Raw genomic sequence first — 25,872 nt, forward strand, 5'->3', positions numbered from 1 at the left:
GCCGCCTTCATAAAGGGATAAAAACATTTATTAAAACAGACTGGTGAAAATGTCTTAAATCAGTCTTAAATAATCACCACAACATGAATATGATTTTATTTTATAATCCATATCAAACATTGACATATTGTTTCTATTGAGCGTACGCCTCGCTGGAACCTTTACTGGTTCCGTCCCAATAGGGGAACCAATAAACCATCAGGCGGCCGGTTTGGGGCATCCAGTCGTGGGAACACCCATCGCCCTGAACACCCACAAAAATAAAACTTGTTAGTGGCCAAACGGTGAGCAGCCCGGGTTCATTGATGACCTGTGATTTGAGGCTGGATGTAGTCAGATCCTGATCCTGGCCGTGATGCTTCAAAGCTCCAATGACTGCCTGTGTTTCAAGGTGATGGAGCAGAAAACCCCGTCAGACGGGAAAGAAGGCGCCGGCCAGCCAGCAGCTCCTGAAGTCTCCAGCTGCTTCCTGAACCCAATGAGCTCCAACATGGTGGATTCCTCTCCTCTAAAGGACAGAACGGACTCTGAGCCGCAGAGAAAACCCGCCAAGCCCACTGAGACGGCGCCAGACCCGGCCGCCGGCGTGGCTCGCAGGCCGAGCCAATCAGCCGGCCTCCCTCAGAAGGCGGATGATAGAGAGGAGAAACGGGACCAGTCCAAGGAGGAGCCCCCACTGGAAGAAGGTAGGCTCCCATTCTGCTGTTCCTGTCGGTTCCTCTCTGGGGGAGGAGACTGTTACAGCCTCGCTATGTACCGTCAGCAGCCCCAGAGCCCATGGTCAACCTGCAGCTGCTGAAGAACGACTGGTATGAGAAGGGAACCGACCTGATGGTGGTTAACGTCTACATGAAGGCGGTCTGCAGGGACACGGCCAGTGTCCTCTTCAGGGAGCAGGACTTCACCCTCATCTTCCAGACGAGGTACAGAATCCCATCCTGAGAACGCTGCTTTGCTGCTCTCTGCCCATCCGCTGACGCCTCCTCTGATGCTCTTTGCAGCGACGCCAACTTCCTGCGCCTCCACTCGGGCTGTGGGCCCAACTCTGTCTTCAGATGGCAGGTCAAACTCAGGTGAGGCTCCTTCACGCCGTCTGTCCTCCAGGCAAAGTGTGACTGTTGACATGTTTCACCCTGCATGTGTGTCAGGAACCTAATCCAGCCCGAGCAGTGCAGCTACTCCTTCACGCCGTCCCGCCTGGACATCACTCTGAAGAAGAGACACAGCCAGCGCTGGGGTGCTCTGGAGGCGCCGGCCACACAAGGTCTGCTGCCAGGTTTCTGTTGGGACCTTTCTCCTGGTAACGTCTGAATTCGTTGCTCTCCAGCGGTTCTGTGTCTCTTTGCTTATTTAATGGGTTTGTCCTCTAATCCTCCACCTGTTCCACACCTTTCCCTGTGCAGGTTTACATCCCGACTTAAACCATCTGACTGACAGCAGGCAGAGTCTGTGCTTCTCAACCGGTTTAGTCTCTTAAAGTTCCCTTGGTTTCAAACAACCGACCAGGGCCTGATTTTTTACTGTCAGTGCATGAAAATATGAGTGTCCACATAGCAGGCCCACATATCTACAGAAAGCTCTGGTTCTCATATTTCCAATGCTACCAAGCGTGCTGAACCTCCACAAACGCCGCGGCTGTTTTATTGAGAGAAATGTGAGGGACACACAAAACTCAAAAAGTTCATGTTTTACTTGTTCCAAGAGGAAAACTCCGATATTTCCCTCCAAGTTTGGTCTCGTTCTGCTCGAAACAGCCAGAAAAAAGGTAATCGGCTAAAATGATGGCTCCAAACGTCGTATAAAATCCAAAAAAGGCACGAATACTGCAGGATACCTCGCAAATACTCAGATCCCTGCTACAAGAAGCTAAAAACAAGGCATCAACGCTATGACACGCTCCAACAGGAAGTCCTGGCTTGTTTGACCAGTTACAGGACGATGGGGGCGGGCTGGAACAGCGTCAATCGTGTTTGCAGTCTGTGACTTCCTTCTCCGCCCTCCTATTCCGACCAGTAAGAACTCAGCTCCGTGTGAGAGACGTCATTGTGTAGCCAATGAATAGATATCTGCTTTATATGGGTGGAACCTCGATTTCAGAGAAGACTCGCTGCAAGATGATGTTTAGATTTTTATCTGAACAGGTGTTTTTTGTCTAGTATATTTATTTTTTTTCCAATAAAAATGTATTTGAAACGTTTTGACAGTTTAGTCTGATTGAGTTTAGTTATCTTTCAAAGCGGTCTCACTGTTTCTGCGTTGAAGTATGCGATGGCGATGGCGGTGGCATGGCCTCATCCTAGCAGGTTTGCCAGGATATAAGACTTGGTTTCTGTTGTGTCCAGTAGTTCATTCCTGTTCTGCTGGAGGAAAATTCTCAATTATTTTAACAGAAAATACAGGTGAGAATTGTTTTTACATGCAGAGTTGTTTTATGAAGCATACCACATGCTCAACAGTGCACTTTCAGTAAATCAGAATGTACAGGTGAGAACTTTACATGGAGCCCAGAACTTTATTTTTCTCCATGTGGCTCCAGAACTATAAAAGTTTGGATTTGGAGCCTTTTTGAGGCGTTTCCAGCTGAATCCTGGGAACTTTAGGAGACTTTCTGTCATAGAACAAAGCATTTTAACCTAACGGTGACATCGGATGATGGTTCGCCTCATTCCGTCTGTTGTTGATCTTCTAACCTCAAGCTCTGTGGTCCTGTTTAAGGTGCAGTGGGGGGTGCCAAGGTCGCTGTGCCCTCCAGCCCTGCATGCATGGATCAGAACCAGCCAGGCAGCAGTCAGCACAGCCTCCCAGCCAAGGAGGAGGCCTCCAGGGTCGGGGAGGAACCCACCAAGGCATCCCCCAGAGGAGTGGAGGACGGCGGCCTGGACTCCGTCTCTTCTCGCTCGGTCTCTGAGCACGTTAGCATCTCAAAGGCAGAGCCCGCTGTGGCGGCGGTGAGCAGAACCATGGCAGCGCGTCTCTGTTCCCCTCAGCTGGGAGCAGAACCGACCCGGCTGGAGGACCGATGGAAGCTGTCGCTTTACGTGTGTTTGTGTTTTTCCGTTTCAAGCCTCAACCCAAGCCGACCTGTATGGTGCAGCCTATGACCCATACGCCGCCTGCCACCGAGCGCCACGAGGAAGAGGAGGAGAAGAAGGTGTGCCTGCCCGGTTTCACAGGATTGGTTAACCTTGGCAACACCTGCTTCATGAACAGCGTGATCCAGTCCCTGTCCAACACCAGGGAGCTCCGGGATTACTTCCACGGTAAACGGATCCATCTGACGCGGGCGCATCATCGGCGGCGGCGCACCGCGATGAGCTCTGATTTCTGTTTCCTCTCCCCAACAGACCGGGCCTTTGAAGCAGAGATCAACTGCAGTAACCCTCTGGGCACGGGGGGCCGGCTGGCCATCGGCTTCGCCGTTCTGCTCAGGGCTCTCTGGAAAGGCACCCACCACGCCTTCCAACCATCCAAGCTAAAGGTACGAGCAGGACGTCCCTCCTCTGCCCGCCTCCGTGGGCCCGTCTAACGCCTCCGCTGCCCTCTCGCCTTGCAGGCCATTGTTGCCAGTAAAGCCAGTCAGTTTACGGGCTATGCCCAGCACGATGCGCAGGAGTTCATGGCGTTCCTTCTGGATGGACTTCATGAGGACTTGAACAGGATCCAGAACAAACCCTACACCGAGACGGTGGACTCTGACGGGCGGCTTGATGAGGTGGGTGTCACCCTTTGCTCCGTGACCCAAACCAGCCCATCCTGGTGGTCTGGGGTCCATTTGAAGAAGCAGGTTTACTGAAAAATGTCAACTTTTCTATTCCTAAAATCAGAGAAACTGATGCTGTTTCTCAGTATGTGTGTTTGTGCAGCTCTAGTTCTGTACCCATTTATAAGAACAGCAGACCGAGAACGGACAAAGCCCCCCCCCCCCTCTTTACCCTTTACTAAAACGGCCTGCCATAGCCCACGTCATTTAAACCTACAAATTCACTTCTTGAACTGGGGGCTTTGTTTGCGTTTGTTGGTGCAGGTGGTGGCAGAGGAGGCGTGGCAGAGGCACAAGATGAGAAACGACTCCTTCATCGTAGACCTTTTCCAGGGCCAGTTTAAATCCAAGCTGGTGTGCCCCACATGCTCCAAGGTAACGCCCCGCTCTGCCAGCCGTGCTGACGGATCTGAGCTCCTTCTGAAGCTCCTGTTGTTTGTTTCAGGTCTCCATCACGTTCGATCCCTTCCTCTACCTGCCTGTCCCGCTGCCGCAGAAACAGAAAGTGCTCTCCGTCTTCTACTTTGCCAAGGAGCCTCACAAAAAACCAGTGAAGGTGAAGTTCTGCCCGGTGCTGCTCCTCTGGCAGCTGCTGAGGCTTCATGTGCAGCTCAACAGGTCGTCTTTGGGACCTCGGCTGTAACCGCTTCTGTGTGCTTTAGTTTTTGGTCAGTGTGAGCAAGGAGAACTCCAGCACCGCTGAGGTCCTCGAGTCCATCTCCAGGAGCGTGAGGGTCAAGCCTGAGAACCTGCGACTGACAGAGGTTGGTTCTGTTTGATTTCCTGCTCTGACAAACTGCCCGAGTTCTTCAGCAGAAGAAGTTACCCCTCCATCCTCCGTCACCGACCGCCCCTCACATACGTCCTGCTGAGACTTCTACGTCCTCTTTGGAGCCAATATGGAGCCAAGCTTTTTTAGCTCCGCTCTGGTCGGGTCACAAAAACCTCCAAGAGCGCATCTCCCAACTTCAACAAAAACAACGAAGCTGTTATCAAAGGCATGGATGAAGAGTTGCTGATTGAGGATATAGAGAACAAACCAGTTTGGTAGGATCCTAGTCGTCCCAGCATTGGGACTTGATAAGATTTTCACGATTCCGATTCCCTTATTGAATCTGTGAAACGATTCGATTCCGTTTAATGAAAACATTACTGTAGAGAAATATACCTGTCAAGTTCTTTTCTATCTTCTGCAGCCTCCCCATGTGAAAAAGGATGGATGAATTGATGCAGACTTCAACACTTTTACCACACAGTTTTCTTCCTTTTATTTAGTGAGTGTATATATTTACAACTGGTTTAGAAGCAGGTAAAACAAACCCAAAAAAATAAATATAAATGCTAATTTGTATGTTAGTTTACATTAATTAATTTCACTCAAACTACAAAGGAAATGATAAACTGTGAATCTTATCCCCAAAGTAATTAAAGTTAAATGAACAAGTAACTAAATTTAGGTTCCTTGCAGTCTGATTTCATAAACAGTACAGCTTCACTTACCGGCTGCTTCTCCGCCGTCTACAGATTCATCCAGATCTATACAAGGATCTGTGATCACAAGAGTCCCAAACTGTTCCTAAACTCCTCTATTGTCTGTCCCTCTTATAGGTCCGTGTGAAACGGTGCACTGATCCCTTTTTCTTTTTTTTTTTCTTTCTTTTCTCATTCGACTTTACAAAACTCATCTCCCCCTGATTTAAAAAACCGAGCGTCACCTTTCTCTGACTCCCTGAACTGTGAAGTAACTTTGTAGCGTGTATCGTTACATCCATAGCTAGAATCGTGTAAGAATTCAAGCTCCCAGTAGTTCTATTTAAATTAATTCCTACTTGCTTAATGAATGCCGTGTGCGACTTGCGTAAAAAAAAAAACGTGACGCAGGTTGTGCTGCCCAGAACGGCTGTGGTGCTGCCATGGAATCAATAAGAGAATTGTTAAGCGATCTGCCAAACGGTGCCATGGAATTGGAAAACACTGAACCGGTTCTGAACAGGAACCGGTTCTCGCCTTGAACAGAACGGGGCACTTATGGAGGATGTAGGATTTCAGAGTTAGATCATGATGCGTATTAGTGACTCCATCCTTTGACAGAAGGCTCAGCTGTGCTTCTGCCATGAACACCTTGATAGATGATTTAGTCTGGTTTCTGTCCTATAGCTATGGACTGGTGTGACTAACTGGATGTAGAGGCCTGCGCGCATTTTCCAGTCCCGCGCCGCTCGCTCCCGCAGTGTTCAGTCCCGCTCCCTCAAAGAATTATGATTTTCAGTCCCGCTCCCGCCCGCACCTGTAACGGTTAGTCCCGCTCCCGCCCGCACCTGTAACGGTTAGCCCCGCTCCCGCCCGCACCTGTAACGGTTAGTCCCGCTCCCGCCCGCACCCGTAACGGTTAGTCCCGCTCCCGCCCGCACCCGTAACGGTTAGTCCCGCTCCCGCCCGCACCCGTAACGGTTAGTCCCGCTCCCGTAACGGTTAGTCCCGCACCCGTAACGGTTAGTCCCGCACCCGTAACGGTTAGTCCCGCACCCGTAACGGTTAGTCCCGCTCCCGTAACGGTTAGTCCCGCTCCCGCCCGCACCTGTAACGGTTAGTCCCGCTCCCGCCCGCACCTGTAACGGTTAGTCCCGCTCCCGCCCGCACCCGTAACGGTTAGTCCCGCTCCCGTAACGGTTAGTCCCGCACCCGTAACGGTTAGTCCCGCTCCCGTAACGGTTAGTCCCGCACACGTAACGGTTAGTCCCGCACACGTAACGGTTAGTCCCGCACCCGTAACGGTTAGTCCCGCACCCGTAACGGTTAGTCCCGCACCCGTAACGGTTAGTCCCGCACCCGTAACGGTTAGTCCCGCTCCCGTAACGGTTAGTCCCGCACCCGTAACGGTTAGTCCCGCTCCCGTAACGGTTAGTCCCGCTCCCGTAACGGTTAGTCCCGCTCCCGTAACGGTTAGTCCCGCACCCGTAACGGTTAGTCCCGCTCCCGCCCGCACCTGTAACAGTTAGTCCCGCTCCCGCCCGCACCTGTAACGGTTAGTCCCGCACACGTAACGGTTAGTCCCGCACCCGCCCGGTTAGACACGGTAAACTTAACTCCAAAATAATGAAAAAATCATGGAGGCCATGTCCACATCTTCAGTTTATTATATTTATTTCACACCTTCCAAAAATAAGCTCAGAGTAGCAGGAAAAATGTCAAAAATATTATGGAAACAAATGTAGTATTTACATCCTTTCAGAAAATAAATCCCTTTTGTGCTGCACAGCAATGTTACCTTCTCTGTAACCAGGCCAGACTGACCCAGTAAGGCCAGTAGCTCTCCTTAGAAATCCTAAGCCCCGCCCCCTACAGTTAGATCAGCAAACAGTGAGCATTGGTTTTAATAAAAAGAATAAAAAAGAAACACTTATCCCTAGAAAATAATAATAATTACCTGTTTCCATTCTGAAGTTACTTTCTTTAGTTAAAAAAAAAACAATTTGCCAGCAGAAATCACTGAAAAACAAACAGGAAAGAAAAACCCTGGAAGTGCCCCGCCCGCTTTCTGTCAAACAACGCTCCACAGGTAAGTGCTGTCGAGTTAAAAAAATATGAGCGCTGAGAGTTGATATTATACGAAGGAAAGGCTTTATTTTCTCTGCAGAGGAGAACATCACGACCAGCCTGAATGCAGCCCAGTGATGTTCTGAACATTCTCACTCCTGCATAAAAAGGGGAATACACGCATTTAAAGGACAGAGATAACAATTGTTTCCCGTTCACACCAAAGTGCAAACGTGTTTAAGTGTTAAAGTATGAGTTGCGATTAATGAGCATCACCAGGTGTGCATCCTTGGTCGTGCCACATCATACAAGAGGCTGATGTTGAGTAAAGCGATCCGTCTGTAACTGTCATACACAGAAAGGGACTCGCATTTTAATGGGTGTGTGCACGTGTGTTTCTCTGTGTGCGTGTCAGCGGGGGGGGGACCGCCGCCGCCGTCACACTGTCATCAGTTTAAGGAATTAAACACGCTGCGCTTAGCTGAGCTCATCACTGGCTGATTCTTCACCGCATAGAGCCTGACGCGCGTCAGCTGGTACGAGCTGCGGTATTCAGCACATTGTGATGTGTATATATGATAGACAGACTGATAATTTATGACTTTATTTTATATTTAATTTTACGTTTTAAAACATGTTTTTAGTTCACAGGACTGCCGCTCTTGCCTGCAATGAGCGTTCAGTATTTGTCCCGCGATGCTCTGCTCTGCTTTGGGTCCCCCTAACCGGATGTTCATCACTTTGACATGAAAACTTACCGTAGCTTTTCTAAAATAGAAAATGTTTTTATCAGTGCTTCTATGTTGCTTTTCTATATCTGCTTCTGTCTCCTTGAACCCCAGTGGGCCTCAGCAGATGGCCGCTCACACTGAGCCTGGTTCTGCTGGAGGTTTCTTCCTGTTAAAGTTGTTAAAGGTTATCAAGGCGATGCGTGTTTAGCTTCAGCTGTATTGCAGAGCGCTCATCCTGCCGAGGAGCGCCTTCCAGACGACCACCTCGTTCTGTTCCTCTTCCGGCAGATGAAACCCCATGAGGGTAAATAATCCTCTTTTCGTCTGTCAGGTGGCCAGAAACCGCTTTCAGCGCGTCTTCCTGCCGTCACATTCGCTGGACACGGTGTCTCCGTCTGATACGCTGCTCTGCTTCGAGGTGCTGTCTAAAGATCTGGCCAAAGAAAGAGTGGTGCTGCTCAGAGTGCACCAGGTAAAGGAGGAGCTGCCTGTTGATCTGTGATGATGATGATGATGATGACCAGAAGTGAAGAGGTCTGTTATCCTTGCAGAAACTCCAGGTGCCCAACATCCCCATCTCAAAGTGCGCCGCCTGCCTGAAACCCCCGGGGTCAGAGGAGGACAAACTGAAGCGCTGCACCCGCTGCTATCGAGTGGGCTACTGCAACCAGTGGGTGTCTGCGGGACGTTGACCCTCCTGGGAGCCGCTGCGTGTGTCTGAAGCTCACGGCTGTCTCTCTCCTGCAGACACTGTCAGAGGAGCCACTGGCCAAACCACAAGGCTCAGTGCCGCCCCCACTCTGAGAACGTGGGGCTGCCCTTCCTGGTCAGCGTGCCTCGGTCCCGCCTGTCCTACGCCCGCCTGGCCCAGCTGCTGGAGGGTTACTCCAGGTGAAGCATGGGAGGAAACGATGGTTCACTGGTTCCCATGACACCATCCATCTCTAACTGCAAAGTCTCTCTTTTACTGCAGGTTTTCTGTGAACGTGTTCCAGCCGCCGTTCCAGTCGGGCAGAACCTCTCCTGAAACCTGCCCGGCCCGGTCCGACCTGCCTCCCATGGCGGCAACGTCCCCTGGGGCAGTGGGATCGGAGGAGGATGCCGTAGGGGGGGTTGGTACCGTAGAAGGAGCTGATGTGGACCTGGAGAGCCCCTCCCACCTGCCTGAACTCCAGGGAGATTACGCTCCAGCGGCCCGCTCCCTCTCCTCCGTCTCCACCACGTGGACCAAAGACTCCGGGTTCTCTGAGCCTGGCTCCGCCTCCTCAAGCTGCTCCCTGGACCTTCAGGCTGAGAAAGAGACGTCCTGTGAGAAAGCGGTGCGACCAGAAGGTAAACCCACAGCAGAGTCGCCCATCAGGCGTTTCTCAGCCTTTGGTTCCACTAACCCAGCCTTTCCTCTCCAGCCGCGGTGACGGGGTATCAGCAGCCCGGCGACACGCTGTTGGGTCACGCCAGTCAGTTTTACATCGGCATGCTGGACTCCAACAACAAGGAGCAAAGGCTGGATGAGAAAGGTAACAGAACTCTGTTGGAAGTTCTACCTTTTCTGTTGAGTAAATGCCAGAACACAACGAACCCGATTTTATGTTCGATCCCACAGAAGGGCCGCGTTGGCAGCGGCATTTAGCCATCGTCAAAGGTCAATGCAGAGGTCTAGAGAGGTCTGCAGAGGTCTAGAGAGGTCTGCTGGTCCCACTGAGATAGATCCCAGGTCTACAGCCCTGGCCAAATGTTAGAGAATTATTCAAATGTTAATATTTCCAAAGTCTACTGCCTCAGTTTTTATAATGGCAATTTGCATAAACTCCAGAATGTTATAATCAGGGTTCCCATGGGTCCTTGAAAAGTCTTAAAAGGCATTGAATTCTTCAAAATAAAACTAAGGCCTTAATTGGTATGAAAATGTCTTAAATCAGTCTTTCCTAGGTCTTAATTTTTAAAACATCATAAATAGGATTATTTTATTATGATTTATTTTTGTAATCTAAACAAAACATTAAAATTGACCTTTTTTTTTAATTTAAAAAAAATAACGTTTCGCCATTATTGGTTCGTCCCGATAGCGGAACCAATAAAAGCAGCGTTGTTGCGGCCGGGACATTTGGGAGATGCACCATTAACTTTTTGTCTGGAAAATCTGAGCAAGTGTAATGTAACGATAATTGTCTCCAGCCAAGAGTTTCCTCCATGGCTAAAACCAGGGAACAGACATGAGGAACAAGAAGTCCTTCAAGCTGGGAACGATGGGAATTAAGGCAGTGGAGTCGCACATGCGAAGCACGAAACACAAAGCGTCAAAATGGAGTTACAGAGAAACAGCCGGTATTTCTCAGTTTAGTTCCACCCTTGTCTCTGCAACGCCTCCACTTATCACCAAATCAAACATACTAAGAAAACCAAACAAAGAAAAATAGCTGCTAAAAAGACTTAGCACTGGTTATGTTGGGGCTTTAAAACTGATTTGTTTTGTTCCCTGCTAAAACAAAGTTTGTGAATTCAGTTAAATAATTGTTCAAATATATCCATCATTTGTGTGTTTTTAGCTTTCTTCCTGTATGGGAAGTTTTTCAACATTTGAAACATTAGTGCAGTGGTTTATGTTAGAATAAACCTTTGGGTTAAGTTGCTGCAAGCAGGTTTTTCTTCTGTTTCTTGTGAATTTGGTCTTAAATCTTTATTTCAAGTGGCATTAAAAAGTATTAAAAAGTGTTGAATTTAACTCACCTGATGCTGCAGGAACCCTGATAAAGAGTGATCAGCGTAACAGCAATTAATTGCAAAGTCAACATTTGCCTAGAAAATGAACTTTATCCCCTAAACACATTTCATGGTGATTGCAGCGCTGCCTTAAAGGAGCAGCTACCATGGTTTCAGTGATTGGTCCATGAACACAGGTGTGGGTGGTGATGAGGACAGGGCTGCAGATCAATCTGTCAGGATTCAGTCAGAATGACGCCACTGGACACTTTAAAAAGAGGCTGCTGCTCTGCATCATTGGTTCTCTGCTGTGAACCATGGTTATCTCTAAAGAAACACCTGCAGTCATCATTGCACTGCACAAAGATGGCCGAACAGGAAAGAGAATGGCAGCTAGAGAGATTGCAGCTCAGTCAGCAATCTATGGCATCATCAAGAACTTCAAGGAGAGAGGTTCCATTGCTGCCAAAAAGGCTCCAGGGCGCCAAGAAAGACCAGCGAGCGCCAGGACCGTCTCTGAAAGTGTTTCAGCTGCGGGATGGGGCTGCCAGCGGTGCAGAGCTTGCTCAGGAATGGCAGCAGGCAGGTGTGAGTGCATCTGCACTGTGAGGTGGAGACTCTTGGAGCAAGGCCTGGTCTGAAGGAGGGCAGCAAAGAAGCCACTTCTCTCCAGGAAAACCATCAGGGACAGACTGATATTCTGCTAAAGGTCCAGGGAGGGGACTGCTGAGGACTGGGGGAAAGTCATTTCCTCTCAGCAATCCCCTTTCCCATTGTTTGGGACATCTGGAAAACAGCTGGTTGGGAGAAGACCAGGTGAGCGCTACCACCAGTCTCGTCTCATGCCGACTGTAAAGCATCCTGGAACCATTCATGGTGGGGTTGCTTCTCAGCCAAGGGAGGCGGCTCTCTCCCAGTCTGACCTAAAAACAGCCATGAATAAAGAATGGAACCAGAATGTCCTCCCAGAGCAACTTCTCCCAACCGTCCCAGAGCAACTTCTCCCAACCGTCCCAGAGCAACTTCTCCCAACCGTCCCAGAGCAACTTCTCCCAACCGTCCCAGAGCAACTTCTCCCAACCGTCCCAGAGCAGGTTGGTGATGAACGATGCCTTTTCCAGCATGATGGAGCACCTCGCCATAAAGCAAAGCTGATATCTAACTGGCTCAGGGAACAAAACAGAGAGATGTTGGGTCCATGGCCTGGAAACTCCCCTCATCTTAATCCCATTGGAAACTTGTGGTCAATCATCAGGAGACGGCGGACAAATGAAAACCTTCTGACCAAATGAAAGCATTGATTGAGCAGAATGGACGCTATCAGTCAGGATTTGGTCCAGAAGCTGATGGAGAGCAGCCAGGGAGAAATGTCCTGAAGAAGAGGAGTCACACTGCAGATACTGACCTGCTGCATGAACTCATTCTGTCATTAAAAGCTTTGGTTACTCAGAATATGATGCAATCGTATTTCTGGATGTGATGCAACATCTGACATGAACACCAGAGGGCAGCAGATCAGCTGGAAATAGAATATTTCTGTCGTTCTCAGTACGTTTGGCCATGACTGTATTTTAGTTGGACTACACAGGTATTAAGCAGCAACATCATGGGTCAACAGACGGGTCCAAAAATAACGAATGAAAGTAACTAAATAGAAAACTTTACCTATGATAGTTCAGGAGGACAGGAAATGGATAAAGTAGTGATTCTCTTTCAGCCTCACGGAAACCAAAGAAAGAAAAACTGATAAACGTCCCAGATCTGTTAGAATCACCTCTCTGCCTCGGTCACCATAGAAACCATCCCACAGAGTTTACTGCTGCTTTTCTCTTTTCCTTAGACCTAGATCTAAGGAAAAGATAATTCTCTATCTGGTCTAGTTCTAGATGCTTTAAGTGGGGCTTTGCTTTATAGATTTTCATTTTTTACAATAACTTTTCCTAATCTGTTCCAGTCAAATGTTGGACATAGTTTTAATGTGCAGAGACTGAAGTAAATTAGATCACCCCCCCCCCCCCCCCGCCGCCTAGTCAGAGCCTCTCTGTACGCAGTCAGTGTGACGTGGAAGAAAGTCGATCAGAGATTAAAAGGTCGTATTTAACCGGTGTTCATGTGGCTCAGCTGCACTGACTGCAGGTTTATGGCCTGATTTGAGCGTTTCAATCTTCTTACTGAAAAACATGAATGGGAACCAGTGAGACCATCAAAGGTTGGGCATACGCTGTGCGATATTTTCAGTCATCGCACGCAGGTACAGCTCAGACTGTATGAAAGTTCTCACACTATGCGATCCGACGCTCTGATGCCATCTACCTGCTCACGCTGTACGTCTAAATACCAAGTGGGACTCAGCTCCGCAGTGAGGTGGCGCTACTGGGACTCGTCTATCTGAAGCCAAACCAGTAGCAGAGGAACATGAAGCTCACTAGAGTGAAACGCGCTGCCTTGGATATTTGGGCAATTTAGTGCTGAAAGCCCTAAAAAGAAAAGGAGACGACGTATTTGGACAAAGACATGGCTGAGCTAACGTGGCTACTACGGTCTGACAGTTTGACAGGAAGAACTCCATTTCACTCATTGCCCCCCCGCCATGATGCTGGGTTTACATCTGAGAGGAAGAAGAAGAAGAAGAATCCTTGTTTGCCCACTGAGGGATTTGGGCACGACCACCTTACGACGGCCGACTGAATTTTAGACATGTTTGATTTTCTCCCGACCTTAACATTCCTGAAGGGGGGGGGGGGGGGGGGTCGTTAGAGGCTGATCGCCCCTCGTTACGCCCTGTATACTTCACAATGTGCAATCAGGCTGAAAGTCGGCCTGGTCAAAAAGTTCTCGCACGACTGGAGAATCGGCCCGAAAAGGGCTAAAAATTGCACAGTTTAAGCCCGGCTTAAGTCTCTGGGTTTCAGCATTCTAGGCTGTGACAGCAGATTAATACGATCGATTCCCGTCGTGAGTATCGGCCGATCAAAGTGAAGGAAGTCGGTGGGTCGGCTGATCAAGCTGCATTAAAGCTGAGTGTTTGTTCTCTGCAGAGGACGCTGTAGCAGAGCTGCTGGACGAGGCCACCCTGGAGCTGGTGTGGAAGAACAACGAGCGTCTGAAGGAGTACGTGTTGGTCAGCTCCAAGGAGCTGGAGTACGAGGACGACCCCAGCTCCCTGAGTGAGACGGCCAGAGCCGGACACTTCACCCTGGAGCAGTGCCTCAATCTCTTTACCAAGCCAGAGGTGCTGGCGCCGGAGGAGGCCTGGTAGGAACTCCTGCAGACTTCAGGTGGAGGCGGAGTGTCGACCTGCGGCTCACCTCTCTCCGTCTGCTTCCAGGTACTGCCCTAAGTGCCAGCAGCACCGAGAAGCTTCCAAGCAGCTTCTGCTGTGGCGTCTGCCCAACGTCCTGATCATTCAGCTCAAACGCTTCTCCTTCAGGAGCTTCATCTGGAGAGACAAGATCAACGACATGGTGGACTTCCCCATCAGGTAGCCTGGCTGCAGACCGAGCGGCGCCGTTTGTTTTTCTGAGAGCAGACCACTGATTCTTTGACATTTTAGGAATTTGGATCTGAGTAAGTTCTGCATCGGTCAGAAGGACGAGATGCAGCAGCCCCCCATCTACGACCTGTACGCCGTCATCAACCACTACGGCGGGATGATCGGGGGGCACTACACGGCGTACGCTCGCCTGCCCAGCGACAAGAACAGCCAGCGCAGCGACGTGGGTAAGCCTCCCGTTAGGGAACCACGGATCCAGCCCTCCTTTGGTTCTGAGGAGCTGAGTCGGATCAGAACCTTTCTAACATCATTCTTCTCTTCCTCTCTCTCATTGGCTGAAGGCTGGCGTTTGTTTGACGACAGCACTGTGACCACGGTGGAGGAGAGTCAGGTGGTGACCCGTTACGCCTACGTCCTGTTCTACCGCCGCAGGAACTCCCCCGTGGAGAGGCCGCCCCGCTTCCCCTCCCCCGTGGGGGCGGAGTCAGCCGGCTCTGCAGGAGCCGCCGGCGACCAGGTGAGGATTGAAACCGTAAACCCTTTAACCTGACCAAAGTAGCCCAGGTGTTAAACCTGCGGCAGCTTCTCCAGTCGCTTTGCTCCAAGGTTCAGGGTAATCATTCTATCTAAGTTCTGTAGAACCTGGCTGACCCGTGTTCTGTCTGACTCCTCTAATGGGTCAGTAGGAACCGGAACATCCAGCTCTGTCCAAAGCTCCCATTAGTGCTTCTGATGGACCGTAGAGTCCAGCTGATGATGGCGCCGCAGGGTTATCCGTCTGATGCTGGAGCAGCCTCCAGCATGATTCTGCCTCCACCGTGCATGTCTTGTCCAAACCATTAATTTCCCCCAGAAATGGTTCTCTGATCCCCACTCCTCCTTGAAGGTCTCTCTGGTCACCTGAGCTATGGGTCTGTGCAGCTGCCCCAGGGTCGCCTGTCATGGCCGCCCCTGTCATGGCCGCCCCTGTCATGGTGTTTTATTGAAGCTTTTCTCTCCACTTCTGTTTTTCACTTCTCCAGAACTTTTAACTCCCATCATGGATCTAATCAGTAACTGAAACTCGTGCTTTAATCCCAGGTTTTGGGGATGAAGGAAGGATCACAGATGCTTAACACTAATTAATGTAAACCAATCACTGACCTACAGTTAACTGTTGATTAATGTGATCAATGTTATTACATACATACATATATTACAGAATTGGGTCCATCAGATTACCGTATTTTCTGGAATATAAGCCACTACTTTTTTCCCATACTTTGAACCTTGCTGCTTATCAGAAGGTGCAGCTTTTCTCTGCCAGAGGGGGGAGTCAAAGTTGGACATGAAAGAATGAGGGGCCAAAGAAGATGCTAGCAGCAGGAATGACCGAGAACAAATGTCCCAAATTCACACATTTTAACATTTATTTACTGCATTAAAGCTGCTGAACCCATGAAGAGACGTCGCTCAACTGAAATAAAAAGAAGCTCCATCTTTCATTAGAAGCTCTTACTGCTGCAAGCTAACAAGCTAACAGGAGCTAGCATTCTTCTCCTTCCCTACTCCCAAGGGCTATATGTACAGCTCCCCCTACAGGTTTGGTGGGAGAAGGTTCAGTAGATATTGAAGTTGTGGTGAGATGCGCTATATAGTCCAGAAAATATGGTAATGAATAAAAACCACTGAGGATATTTCACTGCTGTAATGCCACCACTGTCCACCAGAGGGCAAATGTTCAGTCTTAAAGGAATAGTACACCCAAAACATGATTAGCCTTCATTTTCTACTCACCCCCATGCTGAACAACACTCTGGAGTACTTTTTTGATATCTCAAATGCATCTGGAGATCTGGGAGGCTTCTTGCTGTCTGCTGACATTCAAATAATGGAGGTCTATGGCGCCCGAGGCAGAAAGGTCCATAAAAGTCCACAAAAAACGTGTCAATATTCTTCCATACTGCTCGTCCAATGTATTCCAAGTGTCCTGAGTGGGTAGCATCCAGAATTTACTCGAAACGAAGTCATTTAGAATGTTTTTAGAGCATAAACAGTAGTGTATAGGATTTCCTAAAAGCGGGATCACGAGTCTACGGAAACCGGCAGACCAAACCAGATGAAAGTGCGCATTCAGCGTCTGCTCTGCCAATAATGCAAGCGTAGAAGAAGAAATGTGCTATTTACCTGTGCAAAGAAAGAAACAACGAAAGAAAAATGTCTGAGGACTTCAGTGTTGAGGAAGAGCATAAGTTCTTTGTCGAGCTGAATGCGCACTTTCATCTGGTTTGGTCTGCCGCGGTTTCCGTAGACTCGTGAACGCGCTTTCAGGAAATCCTATACACTACTGTTTATGCTCTAAAAACATTCTAAATGACTTCGTTTCGAGTAAATTCTGGACGCTACCCACTCAGGACACTTGGAATACATTGGACGAGCAGTATGGAGGAATATTGACACGTTTTTTGTGGACTTTTATGGACCTTTCTGCCTCGGTCGCCATAGACCTCCATTATTTGAATGTCAGCAGACAGCAAGAAGCCTCCCAGATCTCCAGATGCATTTGAGATATCAAAAAAGTACTCCAGAGTGTTGTTCAGCATGGGGGTGAGTAGAAAATGAAGGATAATCATGTTTTGGTTGTACTATTCCTTTAATCCGAGCTCCACTGGTGTTTTAAAGTGATGCCAGAGCGTCCAGAGGCTGCTCCAGATTATCCGCAACAGAAAGCGTCGTCTCCCTATCCGTCCCAGAAGCACATTTCTGCATCCACATATACGTCCCAGTGCTTAAATATAACGTGTAAAAGGTGCGTTTCCTGAGAAATAAATGACTTAGCATCCTTTCTGTTTTATCACTCTGTTCCCGATCTGCACTGGAAATGAGATCTTACTCTACTTTTTCAGTTTTAAACATAAATCTAGTCTTTTTCCAGTTTTTTGTTTTCCTTGTATGTTAACATGATGGTATAGAATGTGTAATTTAAAGAAAGAAACAACTAAAATGTAGATAAACATGTTTTAATCATATTTTGCCGTACTGCTCTGAGCATGTCCAATGATGACATCATAACCTAGAAACTGTAAAATGCTTCAAAATGTCTCAAAGTTAGTTTTTTAGATGAAGTGTATTAGCGTCCTTTAGCGAGTTGAGGATGGAAATTAGTAATTTTAGTAGCATAATTACATTATTTATGGACACCTAGATGTAAATCTGTTTGCTCAGGACGGATCGGGTAGCGACGCAAAGCTCAGCTTTAGGAAAATGGCCGCTCATTGATGAATCGTTAGGCGATTGATGAGATTAATCCTCTTTAGATTGACTGATAGCCTGCCTCTCTACACAACAGATCAATGACGCTGAGGCCCCGTATGGCCCCGGCAGGCCTCTGCTGCGGCCGCTCAGTGGGCGTGGCTAATCAAGTGTACTCGGTGTTTGTTAGAACTCAACCTTTTCCCAGAAGCTGACACGGGTTTCCGCCAATCGCAGGCCTCTCTAATATGGCGGGAATTGGAGGAGGAAGACGAGGGGCTTGATGAAGGGGCCCGCGGACTGTTCCGCTCGGCGCTTCGAAGGCGGCGACCCCTCAGGAACAGAGGCGAGGGAGCCCATAGGAACGGCCCTGAGCGACGGCAGCACAGGCAGATGTGGGACTGTCCCGATGAAGACTGCGTGCGATATCTGGTCGTGGGAACGCTGGCTGCTCTCATGGCTCTATTTGCTAACCTGGTTTATCCTTTTCTGTACAAACTCAGATGGACCTGAGCAGAGACTAACTCTGATTGGCTGGGGGTCAGAGACGCTTCTGAAATAAGATGGACAATGAAAACGCACCAGATGGAGGTTATTCCTGATCTTCTTAGTAACTAAGAGTCCAAACCCAGACGGTTTTACGCTCCGTCTGACTATAGATGTTCCAGCACTACATGGGCCCAGTTCTGACTGTGACCCTGTGGGTCGGCGCCGGCCGCTGCAGGGAGCCCCCCCAGGCGCCTGACGCCGTGAAATGCTCTTTGTTTAGCCGTTAACAGCTCTGAGGGATGATCAGGAAGGCTGTTCCTGGATCATCAGGCTGCTGCTGAAGGACACCTTCTCCAACTCAAAGCAGGAAGCAGGAATGTTGAGAAGCAGCCATGTTTCTGTGGCTTCTTCAGCTGAAACCACCACATGTTCTCCTTACTGCTGATGCAGTATGCAGGCACCGCCAGCTGACTTTAAATGGCTTAGCAGGAGCAGGAGATGCTGCAGCAGTGAATGCCTGTGGGTCGGACCCAGAACCTTCAACTACAGAAGGAGCCTGTTTGATCCACTGTTTGTAGACAAGGAGGCTCAAAGCGCTGCGGGGCCACGCATCACAGCGTGCTGACGTCTGTGATGCGTCTACGCCATCAGCAGGAGGAGGCGGCACCACCCCGTCCCTGCCTGGCAGGAGCTCCCTGGGTCAGTCTGAGGCTCCCATCCAACAAACACTCGGGTCGGATTGGATCCGGTCCAGTCTGATTGGATCCGGTCCGAGCCGGTCGGGTCGGATTGGATCCGGTCCGGTCTGATTGGATCCGGTCGGATTGGATCCGGTCCGGTCGGATTGGATCCGATCCGGTCGGATTGGGTCGGGTCGGATTGGATCCGGTCCGGTCTGATTGGATCCGGTCCAGTCTGATTGGATCCGGTCCGAGCCGGTCGGGTCGGATTGGATCCGGTCCGGTCTGATTGGATCCGGTCCGAGCCTGTCGGGTCGGATTGGATCCGGTCCAGTCTGATTGGATCCGGTGCGAGCCGGTCGGGTCGGATTGGATCCGGTCGGATTGGATCCGGTCCGGTCGGATTGGGTCCGGTCTGATTGGATCCGGTCCGAGCCGGTCGGGTCGGATTGGATCCGGTCCGGTCTGATTGGATCCGGTCCGAGCCGGTTGGGTCGGATTGGATCCGGTCCGGTCTGATTGGATCCGGTCCGAGCCTGTCGGGTCGGATTGGATCCGGTCCAGTCTGATTGGATCCGGTCCGAGCCGGTCGGGTCGGATTGGATGTGGTCCGGTCTGATTGGATCCGGTCCGAGCCGGTCGGGTCGGATTGGATCTGGTCCGGTCTGATTGGATCCGGTCCGAGCCGGTCGGGTCGGATTGGATCTGGTCCGGTCTGATTGGATCCGGTCCGAGCCTGTCGGGTCGGATTGGATCCGGTCCGAGCCTGTCGGATCCGGTCCGGTCGGATTGGATCCGGTCCGAGCCGGTCGGGTCTGATTGGATCCGGTCCGAGCCGGTCGGGTTGGATTGGATCCGGTCCGGTCTGATTGGATCCGAGCCGGTCGGGTTGGATCCGGTCCGGTCTGATTGGATCCGGTTCAGTCTGATTGGATCCGGTCCGAGCCGGTCGGGTCGGATTGGATCCGGTCCGGTCTGATTGGATCCGGTCCGAGCCTGTCGGGTCGGATTGGATCCGGTCCAGTCTGATTGGATCCGGTCCGGTCGGATTGTATCCGGTCCAGTCTGATTGGATCCGGTGCGAGCCGGTCGGGTCGGATTGGATCCGGTCGGATTGGATCCGGTCCGGTCGGATTGGATCCGGTCCAGTCTGATTGGATCCGGTCCGAGCCGGTCGGGTCGGATTGGATCCGGTCCGAGCCGGTCGGGTTGGATTGGATCCGGTCCGGTCTGATTGGATCCGAGCCGGTCGGGTTGGATCCGGTCCGGTCTGATTGGATCCGGTTCAGTCTGATTGGATCCGGTCCGAGCCGGTCGGGTCGGATTGGATCCGGTCCGGTCTGATTGGATCCGGTCCGAGCCTGTCGGGTCGGATTGGATCCGGTCCAGTCTGATTGGATCCGGTCCGGTCGGATTGTATCCGGTCCAGTCTGATTGGATCCGGTGCGAGCCGGTCGGGTCGGATTGGATCCGGTCGGATTGGATCCGGTCCGGTCGGATTGGATCCGGTCCAGTCTGATTGGATCCGGTCCGAGCCGGTCGGGTCGGATTGGATCCGGTCCGGTCTGATTGGATCCGGTCCGAGCCGGTCGGGTCGGATTGGATCCGGTCCAGTCTGATTGGATCCGAGCCGGTCGGGTCGGATTGGATCTGGTCCGGTCTGATTGGATCCGGTCCGAGCCGGTCGGGTCGGATTGGATCTGGTCTGATTGGATCCGGTCCGAGCCTGTCGGGTCGGATTGGATCTGGTCCGGTCTGATTGGATCCGGTCCGAGCCTGTCGGATCCGGTCCGGTCTGATTGGATCCGGTCCGAGCCGGTTGGGTCGGATTGGATCCGGTCCGGTCTGATTGGATCCGGTCCGAGCCTGTCGGGTCGGATTGGATCCGGTCCAGTCTGATTGGATCCGGTCCGAGCCGGTCGGGTCGGATTGGATGTGGTCCGGTCTGATTGGATCCGGTCCGAGCCGGTCGGGTCGGATTGGATCTGGTCCGGTCTGATTGGATCCGGTCCGAGCCGGTCGGGTCGGATTGGATCTGGTCCGGTCTGATTGGATCCGGTCCGAGCCTGTCGGGTCGGATTGGATCCGGTCCGAGCCTGTCGGATCCGGTCCGGTCGGATTGGATCCGGTCCGAGCCGGTCGGGTCTGATTGGATCCGGTCCGAGCCGGTCGGGTTGGATTGGATCCGGTCCGGTCTGATTGGATCCGAGCCGGTCGGGTTGGATCCGGTCCGGTCTGATTGGATCCGGTTCAGTCTGATTGGATCCGGTCCGAGCCGGTCGGGTCGGATTGGATCCGGTCCGGTCTGATTGGATCCGGTCCGAGCCTGTCGGGTCGGATTGGATCCGGTCCAGTCTGATTGGATCCGGTCCGGTCGGATTGTATCCGGTCCAGTCTGATTGGATCCGGTGCGAGCCGGTCGGGTCGGATTGGATCCGGTCGGATTGGATCCGGTCCGGTCGGATTGGATCCGGTCCAGTCTGATTGGATCCGGTCCGAGCCGGTCGGGTCGGATTGGATCCGGTCCGAGCCGGTCGGGTTGGATTGGATCCGGTCCGGTCTGATTGGATCCGAGCCGGTCGGGTTGGATCCGGTCCGGTCTGATTGGATCCGGTTCAGTCTGATTGGATCCGGTCCGAGCCGGTCGGGTCGGATTGGATCCGGTCCGGTCTGATTGGATCCGGTCCGAGCCTGTCGGGTCGGATTGGATCCGGTCCAGTCTGATTGGATCCGGTCCGGTCGGATTGTATCCGGTCCAGTCTGATTGGATCCGGTGCGAGCCGGTCGGGTCGGATTGGATCCGGTCGGATTGGATCCGGTCCGGTCGGATTGGATCCGGTCCAGTCTGATTGGATCCGGTCCGAGCCGGTCGGGTCGGATTGGATCCGGTCCGGTCTGATTGGATCCGGTCCGAGCCGGTCGGGTCGGATTGGATCCGGTCCAGTCTGATTGGATCCGAGCCGGTCGGGTCGGATTGGATCTGGTCCGGTCTGATTGGATCCGGTCCGAGCCGGTCGGGTCGGATTGGATCTGGTCTGATTGGATCCGGTCCGAGCCTGTCGGGTCGGATTGGATCTGGTCCGGTCTGATTGGATCCGGTCCGAGCCTGTCGGATCCGGTCCGGTCTGATTGGATCCGGTCCGAGCCGGTCGGGTCGGATTGGATCCGGTCCGGTCTTATTGGATCCGGTCCGAGCCTGTCGGGTCGGATTGGATCCGGTCCGGTCTGATTGGATCCGGTCCGAGCCGGTCGGGTCGGATTGGATCCGGTCCGGTCTGATTGGATCCGGTTCAGTCTGATTGGATCCGGTCCGAGCCTGTCGGGTCGGATTGGATCCGGTCCAGTCTGATTGGATCCGGTCCGGTCGGATTGGATCCGGTCCAGTCTGATTGGATCCGGTGCGAGCCGGTCGGGTCGGATTGGATCCGGTCGGATTGGATCCGGTCCGGTCGGATTGGATCCGGTCCAGTCTGATTGGATCCGGTCCGAGCCGGTCGGGTCGGATTGGATCCGGTCCGGTCTGATTGGATCCGGTCCGAGCCGGTCGGGTCGGATTGGATCCGGTCCGGTCTGATTGGATCCGAGCCGGTCGGGTCGGATTGGATCTGGTCCGGTCTGATTGGATCCGGTCCGAGCCGGTCGGGTCGGATTGGATCTGGTCCGGTCTGATTGGATCCGGTCCGAGCCGGTCGGGTCGGATTGGATCTGGTCTGGTCTGATTGGATCCGGTCCGAGCCTGTCGGGTCGGATTGGATCCGGTCCGGTCTGATTGGATCCGGTCCGAGCCTGTCGGGTCGGATTGGATCCGATCCGGTCCGGTCTGATTGGATCCGGTCCGAGCCGGTCGGGTCGGATTGGATCCGGTCCGGTCTGATTGGATCCGGTCCGAGCCTGTCGGGTCGGATTGGATCCGGTCCGGTCTGATTGGATCCGGTCCGAGCCGGTCGGGTCGGATTGGATCCGGTCCGGTCTGATTGGATCCGGTCCGAGCCTGTCGGGTCGGATTGGATCCGGTCCGGTCTGATTGGATCCGGTCCGAGCCTGTCGGGTCGGATTGGATCCGGTCCGGTCTGATTGGATCCGGTCCGAGCCGGTCGGGTCGGATTGGATCCGGTCCGGTCTGATTGGATCCGGTTCAGTCTGATTGGATCCGGTCCGAGCCTGTCGGGTCGGATTGGATCCGGTCCAGTCTGATTGGATCCGGTCCGGTCGGATTGGATCCGGTCCAGTCTGATTGGATCCGGTGCGAGCCGGTCGGGTCGGATTGGATCCGGTCGGATTGGATCCGGTCCGGTCGGATTGGATCCGGTCCAGTCTGATTGGATCCGGTCCGAGCCGGTCGGGTCGGATTGGATCCGGTCCGGTCTGATTGGATCCGGTCCGAGCCGGTCGGGTCGGATTGGATCCGGTCCGGTCTGATTGGATCCGAGCCGGTCGGGTCGGATTGGATCTGGTCCGGTCTGATTGGATCCGGTCCGAGCCGGTCGGGTCGGATTGGATCTGGTCCGGTCTGATTGGATCCGGTCCGAGCCGGTCGGGTCGGATTGGATCTGGTCTGGTCTGATTGGATCCGGTCCGAGCCTGTCGGGTCGGATTGGATCCGGTCCGGTCTGATTGGATCCGGTCCGAGCCTGTCGGGTCGGATTGGATCCGGTCCGGTCTGATTGGATCCGGTCCGAGCCGGTCGGGTCGGATTGGATCCGGTCCGGTCTGATTGGATCCGGTCCGAGCCTGTCGGGTCGGATTGGATCCGGTCCGGTCTGATTGGATCCGGTCCGAGCCTGTCGGGTCGGATTGGATCCGGTCCGGTCTGATTGGATCCGGTCCGAGCCGGTCGGGTCGGATTGGATCCGGTCCGGTCTGATTGGATCCGGTCCGAGCCTGTCGGGTCGGATTGGATCCGGTCCGGTCTGATTGGATCCGGTCCGAGCCTGTCGGGTCGGATTGGATCCGGTCCGGTCTGATTGGATCCGGTCCGGTCTGATTGGATCCGGTCCGAGCCGGTCCGGTCTGATTGGATCCGGTCCGAGCCGGTCGGGTCGGATTGGATCCGGTCCGGTCTGATTGGATCCGGTCCGAGCCTGTCGGGTCGGATTGGATCCGGTCCGGTCTGATTGGATCCGGTCCGAGCCTGTCGGGTCGGATTGGATCCGGTCCGGTCTGATTGGATCCGGTCCGAGCCGGTCGGGTCGGATTGGATCCGGTCCGGTCTGATTGGATCCGGTCCGAGCCTGTCGGGTCGGATTGGATCCGGTCCGGTCTGATTGGATCCGGTCCGAGCCTGTCGGGTCGGATTGGATCCGGTCCGGTCTGATTGGATCCGGTCCGGTCTGATTGGATCCGGTCCGAGCCGGTCGGGTCGGATTGGATCCGGTCCGAGCCTGTCGGGTCGGATTGGATCCGGTCCGGTCTGATTGGATCCGGTCCGAGCCGGTCGGGTCGGATTGGATCCGGTCCGGTCTGATTGGATCCGGTCCGAGCCGGTCGGGTCGGAGCATCTCTACTGTCGGCAGACTGAAGCTCTGGTTCCTTTCTCACCTCTAAGCACCATTAGAAATCCTAGGAAAGGAAGAACTTTAGCATCTATATAATTTATGTATAAATAATATTTAAAATAGATTAAAATGATAGAATCTTTGAGTCAGAATGAGGCGACGCGTCCGTCTGACTGGGAGAGTCTCAGGGAAGTTAAGTGGCGGTCCGATCTGCAGCCTCCATCCGTCCCTTTAAGTTCTGTTGCTGCCGGACCGGCCGCCGCCTCTGACTAATGGCGGTCCGATCTGCAGCCTCCATCCGTCCCTTTAAGTTCTGTTGCTGCTGGACCGGCCGCCGCCTCTGACTAATGGCGGTCCGATATGCAGCCTCCATCCGTCCCTTTAAGTTCTGTTGCTGCCGGACCGGCCGCTGCCTCTGACTAATGGCGGTCCGATCTGCAGCCTCCATCCGTCCCTTTAAGTTCTGTTGCTGCCGGACCGGCCGCCGCCTCTGACTAATGGCGGTCCGATCTGCAGCCTCCATCCGTCCCTTTAAGTTCTGTTGCTGCCGGACCGGCCGCCGCCTCTGATGCCTGCAGCAGTTAATCATTTAATGAAGTCGTGTTTTTCATTTTGTGAATCTGTTGAATACAGACGGAGAATAATCCAGTTTATTCTCCTCATCTTTGATCCAGTCCTTGTTTTCCTGTCTGATGCCTTAAAGCTGCTCTGAATAAACACGCTACCCCCCCCCCTGGTTTCCAGTGTGGTTTCCTGTGTCCCACAGCCTGAACGCCACCAGCCTGATTCATGTTTCACACTCATCTATTTTCCAGGCTTCTAGCCAGGCTCTGTTTGGGACCGACCTGGACCCTGAAGGACCCCCCACCCTCGCCCCGGAGGTACCGTCTGAACTTTTCACTCACTCTGCAGAGTGCGCGGCTCCCTCCTACAGTAACATGGAGGAGGTGGACTAGTTACCACGGAGACGCGCTCTGAGGCCGAAGCAGCTCCCTGATTGGACTCTGACGCTCAGCAATGCCTCAGTTCTGCACGGGTTCTCCAGGATCAGGACTGTTTCTTCTGACTCCTCCCACCTGGCAGATGAAGTCCTGGACCGGACCACAGCGAACCGGACCGTCCCACCACTGCTAAAGCTGCGGCTCCAGTGATGCTAGTTTAATGTGTGTAAATTATTTTTGTTGTGGGGGGTGGGACTGTTGACTCTTTAATCCCTCCACCAGAGGGTGCTGTTCTTCCCTGATTCATTTTCTAAAACAGAATTTGCCGCTTTCTGTCGCCCCCCCCCCTCTAGCTCCTTGCTGCAGGGGGGTCCAGCTTGATCCCTCCCCCCTATTCATTTTGAACTGCAGATATAAAGTGAGGAATTCTATGAATGCTGCTGTGAAACTAGAAGTGGTTGATTAAATAAACTGTCTAATTTCCTGTCGGTGCATCTGGTAAATAAAACAGACTCCTGTTTTACAGTGGAAGTGTTTGAAAGTAGGCAGCGGACATCGTCCTTGGGGGGGGGGGGCAAAGAAAGCAGGAATATCAAGCAATACTTGTTCAATGTAGTAACTGCTCCATAGTGCAGGTAGTGTGTAGTTTTTGCCTTCCCAGGTCTGTGTGCAGATAAAAGGTTTGTTTTCCTCTTGGGCTCCCTGGTTGCTTCGGTTTGGCTCCCAGTAAATCTGTCAGGATCACATGGATTGAACTGAAGTCCTTCTAAGCTGCGGGTTTATGGCCTGATCTGAGCGTTTCAATCTTCTCTTAC

General features: G+C 52.4%; 1 protein-coding gene across 8 annotated transcripts in view; it reads left to right on the forward strand.

Annotated features, from left to right (window-relative positions):
- Positions 1–25,593, forward strand: part of usp19 (ubiquitin specific peptidase 19) — a 39,445-nt gene extending 13,852 nt beyond the window's left edge. Inside the window, exons 6-26 of one of the 8 annotated variants that reach the window (XM_038281369.1) lie at positions 392–686; positions 764–923; positions 1,002–1,073; positions 1,149–1,300; positions 2,716–2,948; positions 3,065–3,260; positions 3,345–3,478; positions 3,554–3,712; positions 4,025–4,135; positions 4,206–4,316; positions 4,423–4,524; positions 8,360–8,500; positions 8,580–8,698; positions 8,776–8,919; positions 9,002–9,360; positions 9,435–9,545; positions 13,767–13,983; positions 14,057–14,209; positions 14,282–14,448; positions 14,563–14,738; positions 17,690–18,689. In XM_038281369.1, the coding sequence (XP_038137297.1) occupies positions 392–686; positions 764–923; positions 1,002–1,073; positions 1,149–1,300; positions 2,716–2,948; positions 3,065–3,260; positions 3,345–3,478; positions 3,554–3,712; positions 4,025–4,135; positions 4,206–4,316; positions 4,423–4,524; positions 8,360–8,500; positions 8,580–8,698; positions 8,776–8,919; positions 9,002–9,360; positions 9,435–9,545; positions 13,767–13,983; positions 14,057–14,209; positions 14,282–14,448; positions 14,563–14,738; positions 17,690–17,965 (3,588 nt within the window). In that variant the 3' untranslated portion in view covers positions 17,966–18,689. Of the gene's footprint in view, positions 1–391; positions 687–763; positions 924–1,001; positions 1,074–1,148; positions 1,301–2,715; positions 2,949–3,064; positions 3,261–3,344; positions 3,479–3,553; positions 3,713–4,024; positions 4,136–4,205; positions 4,317–4,422; positions 4,525–8,359; positions 8,501–8,579; positions 8,699–8,775; positions 8,920–9,001; positions 9,361–9,434; positions 9,546–13,766; positions 13,984–14,056; positions 14,210–14,281; positions 14,449–14,562; positions 14,739–17,689; positions 18,690–24,931 lie in introns of those variants that run through there. The other 7 variants (XM_038281400.1, XM_038281383.1, XM_038281374.1 and 4 more) reach the window with 7 other exon arrangements.
- Positions 25,594–25,872: the final 279 nt, after the last annotated feature.

This window comes from Cyprinodon tularosa, unplaced genomic scaffold (genome assembly GCF_016077235.1).
Source record: "Cyprinodon tularosa strain WSP-4 unplaced genomic scaffold, ASM1607723v1 ctg1032, whole genome shotgun sequence".
In the NCBI taxonomy this organism is placed as follows: domain Eukaryota; kingdom Metazoa; phylum Chordata; class Actinopteri; order Cyprinodontiformes; family Cyprinodontidae; genus Cyprinodon; species Cyprinodon tularosa.